The sequence below is a fragment of the Asparagus officinalis genome, chromosome 8 (assembly GCF_001876935.1).
Source record: "Asparagus officinalis chromosome 8, Aspof.V1, whole genome shotgun sequence".
NCBI classification, from domain to species: domain Eukaryota; kingdom Viridiplantae; phylum Streptophyta; class Magnoliopsida; order Asparagales; family Asparagaceae; genus Asparagus; species Asparagus officinalis.
The window spans coordinates 2,333,427-2,337,770 of record NC_033801.1 but is presented as its reverse complement, the minus strand read 5'-3'; the positions used below and the strand labels follow the sequence as shown (position 1 = coordinate 2,337,770).

At 38.8% G+C, this 4,344-nt stretch overlaps 1 protein-coding gene across 1 annotated transcript; it reads right to left on the bottom strand.

Annotated features, from left to right (window-relative positions):
- Window positions 1-3,902, bottom strand: LOC109819479 (protein NRT1/ PTR FAMILY 7.3-like; the record flags this gene model as incomplete). Its single annotated transcript, XM_020385214.1, has 4 exons — window positions 1-1,124; window positions 1,206-1,768; window positions 2,208-2,425; window positions 3,785-3,902. Coding segments are annotated over 4 exons (1,767 nt in total), but the record flags the coding sequence as incomplete, so codon positions are not given.

Genomic DNA, 4,344 nt, shown 5'->3' with positions numbered 1-4,344 from the left:
TTCAAAGGAAAAAGTCTTCCATATAATAAGTGATTGAATCTTATACAAAGCTTAATTACCAAAACCACTTAGAATTAGGCTTTTCCATACACTCAAATCACATTGTCTGATGTACTATCCTAGCCCAATCTGTTCATGACCTCCACATAATTCCCTTAAGTGGTATCTTGCATCAAAGATGGTAATAGTTCAAAGGAAATGTGAGGAAAAGAAGAGGCTCCCAACTATGCGGCTCGTCTTCTCTGTAGAAGTCCTATCAAACACTGAACTCTTCATCATCTTCTTCAATCTGTCCGTCCATTTTGATGCACTTGTACCATCTAGCACAGATCAAGTAAACCAAGAAGTCTACACTGGTCAGGGCTGCAAGCAGGAAAAAGAACCTTTCCATATGCCCCTTATTCAGGTCTTCTGGTATCCATCCAGGCTGGTTTCCTTTGACCGTGATTTTCATTACTATTGACACAATCAGACTGCTAACGTAGTTCCCTAAAGACATCGACATCATACAAAGAGCACTTCCAAAGCTCTTTAATCCATCTGGCATCTGTGAGTTGAAGAACTCTAGTTGACCAACATACATGAACACCTCAGAGGCCCCTATCAGTAAATATTGAGGGATCTGCCACAGGATGCTTAGAGTGCTAGGGGTATTTCCTGCACAATCTTTGCAAACATGCTTTAACCTATAGATTTCAACTGTTCCTGAGGAGATCATCGCGGACACAGCAAAGATGAGCCCAATTCCCATCCTCTGGAGTTCTGTTAGTCCTGTGGAGTCCTTCCGCAGGCTACAGACCAGCGGTTGGAGAATGTGGCGACAGAAGAAGATGAAGAATGTAACACCAAGGATGTCAAAGGCTGTCATGCTCGCAGGGGGTATTTGGAATCCTGCAATGGACATGTTCATTACTGCGCCCTGCTCAACAAATAGAGAGGCCATCTGCGTGAAGACAACAGAAAAGAGGATTGTGCATAGCCAGATTGGAAGGAGGCGAAGCACACATTTGACTTCTTCGACCTGGGTAACTGTACAGAGGCGCCAGGGGTTTTGGAGGTCGTGCTGCTCGTGGTGGGTAAAACGATCGTCGTCGAAGTTGATGAGTGCGGCTCGGTCCAAAAACCTTGAAAGTGATCATACACATTGGTTAGCATAGAGTGTTGTTTAGGAAGGTCCAATGGGAACTAGATGTTCTGTAGCTTACTTGAATCCTTTGGTGTGAAGGAGCTTCCTACTTCCACTAGTCCCAAGTTCCTTTCCATCCGCCTCGTATAGTTGCTCGTTGCTGGATGGAATATTTACTGTTGATTTCCTAGAGGCAGCGATAATGACCTGGGACACCCTGGAAAGGGGATTTCCAGTAGGCTGGAAGTGTCTGTACCTGTAGGTGTCAGCCAAGAACAGAGCAAGGGCAAGGAAGGCCGAGCCTGCAGAGGCCCAGAAGCTCAAGGCCCACATTCCTTCATTCTGGAAGTAGACCAATAAGGTGTTGGAGAAGAGGGAGCCTAAGTTGAGGAACAGGTAGAAATAACTGAAGAAGGAGACCTTAGAATGGGCTTCCTTTGGATCCTCCTCATCAAACTGGTCAGACCCAAAGGTGGCTATATTTGGCTGGTACCCACCATACCCTAGGGCAGTAAGGTAGATTGAGAAGTAGAACAATCCCACCTCCATCCCTGAGTGGGTCCTGCATTGGCTATGGACTTCACCACACCCAGAGGGTTTGAGCAAGAAGCGTGAGGAGGAGAAGGATAGCAACGCCAAGCCCTGTTAGCCAAAAGTTAACCATTACTTGGTAGAAACAGTAAGCAAAATTTATATGCCTAGAGTGATCAAAGATAGATATTGTGCTAATGGGAGCATTTGTCTGAACATTCCATGATAGTGATGGTTTAGATGTGGGTCAACTATTTTTTTTCCTTTTAATTCCTCAAGCAAAAGTGAAAGACAGCCATCTTGTTTCATTAAAGGTCGGTATATTGAATGATACAACACAGAAATGGAACAGTGGATTCCCTTTATAGCAAAAAAGTATCAAGTATAGAGAAAAATGAAGTGCAGACTTTAGCAACAATAGAAGGCTCCTTGAGGTAGCACTTTTGTTACAGTTAAACATCAATCAATAACTTTTAGAAATGAAGATCTTGAGACGGTGATGGGAAAGGATGTGTAGTGTACTAGCGGATGGTGTTTGGTCGCTACTTACGAAAACAAAGATAGCTTGGAAGATGGCACATGTCTTGTATCTTCCCCAGTAGGAATCACTGAGGAAGGCACCAACTAGAGAGAAGAGGTAGACTGTGCCTGTCCATTTACTGACATTGCTGGCGGCGTCTGCATTGTTCTGATGTAGTACCATTGTTAAGAAAAGGACCAGGTTCACTGCAACTCCAAAAAACGCAAGCGTTGCTAAACCCTGATTTACTGTGTCCAAATAAATGCATATACACATGTTAGTTAAAAAAAGAAAGCACAAAATGTTATCAAAGTGTAATATAGATAGGTATCTTCCCGGATAACTGTACCATTTAGGACTTCATATTATGCATGACAGTTCTGTACATATTGACATGGGTGAATGTAATACTTTATCCGTGTAGGAAGCACATGCGTCTATGTAGAAACGATTCTACTTCATTGTATGATGCATCAAGCAAAGTGTTTCTTTGTTTCGTAGAGCTTGTTTCAGAATGAACAAGGTAGATAACTCAAGAGAGAAACTAGATGCAAGCATGCTTGAAGTAATTCTTAAATCTATATATCTCTTCCATCATGGTTAATACCAAATAATTTGGGAAACTTTAACATTTTTCATCCACATTCTCTCTTTCTAGTTCATAGCTGATCTGATCCATGGAAATAAAATACTTAATAATAAGACGAATTCTATGATTAAAGGGTTACAAGAACACAATGCAAACAAAGTATTGAAACTGGATATATTTAGAAATCTGACCTATCTCCACAATCCGCACATACACCTGTTGGCTATACATGACAAATTAATGCGCGTTTCACTGTAGTCTTTGATTAGTAACTTAATTGGATGACGAAGAATAAAAATTTAGTACTTGTTTCTTTTGAAAGTATGAATATAACTACTATTTGGTACCTCTTGGCTATACACGACAAATTTACTACCTGTTGGCTATACATGACAAGTCAATGCATGTTTCACTTTAATGTTTAATTAGTAACTTGATTGGATGACCAATAATAAAATTTAGTGCTTGTTTCTTTGGGAAGTATGAATATAGCTACTATTTGAAATAAGTTTAAACTTTAAAGGCAATGAGTTCATATAATTAAAATATTTTATTATATTTTGTTATGCAACTCATGATAAGTTCTTTAAAGGAAATTATTACGGTATTAAGCTTAAAAGATCTTAAGTTTTCCTGTGAATTTCTATGACTTAAAAGGGGAAAATGGCAAAGCAAGATTAAATTTCATTAAGCATGGAAAAGAATTCCTTAAATGAAATGTACTAGGCATGGAAAAGAATTCCTCAAATGAAATGTTTTAGTTTTCATTTCTTTGAAGTAAAACTTTCTATTTGTAGTAAGATATTGTTCACTTGTATTATCATTAAATGAGGGTGGAATATCAAGTTTTATATTCTGCAGTAGGTGATAACTGAATTGCACCAAAAAACTTCCAAAAATGGAGCAAGAGAAAAACTAGGTCAGAACCTGATACCATGGGATACAAGAACTTTTATAAATTATCATTCTTTAACTTGTCATATCAAATTATATAAAGAATATAAATAGAGAGAATTACCAAGCAACAGCATCCCAGTTAGCCATCCACCACTTTTCTTTTTGTTTGCTGGCCTCCCTCTGAAGTCCACAGATCCATCCATAGTGCACTCACAGCATGAGCTTCCATTTATTTGTGTTAGTTAATGCGATATTATTTTCCTCCAAAGATACTTGAGAGGGGTAATATTAATTCAAACTTGAGAGATGGCAATGGAAATGTCAAAAGATACAGACTCTTGAAAAGATACTTGAAAAAAATGATAGCACATATCTACAATATTATATGTAATCATGGTATTGACTATTTATGCTAGTATATAGCAATCATAGGTTCTAGCTTTATGTTCATCGACTAAGGAATCTATGTAATAGCTTGGTACAGGTGAAGTTAAGAGAGAAGAGTAATAAGAGGAATGATGGACAAATTCTGAGTAGTGTAATAAGCCACACACCTTTTGAAATTTTGCAGAGGTGTCCATTGCTTGAGCTTTAGGAGTGAAGTACAACAAGGAGCATGTAACTAGATTGAGGAGGATTAGTATATAGGTGATGAAGGGGGCAATGAGTTAAGTAATTAGG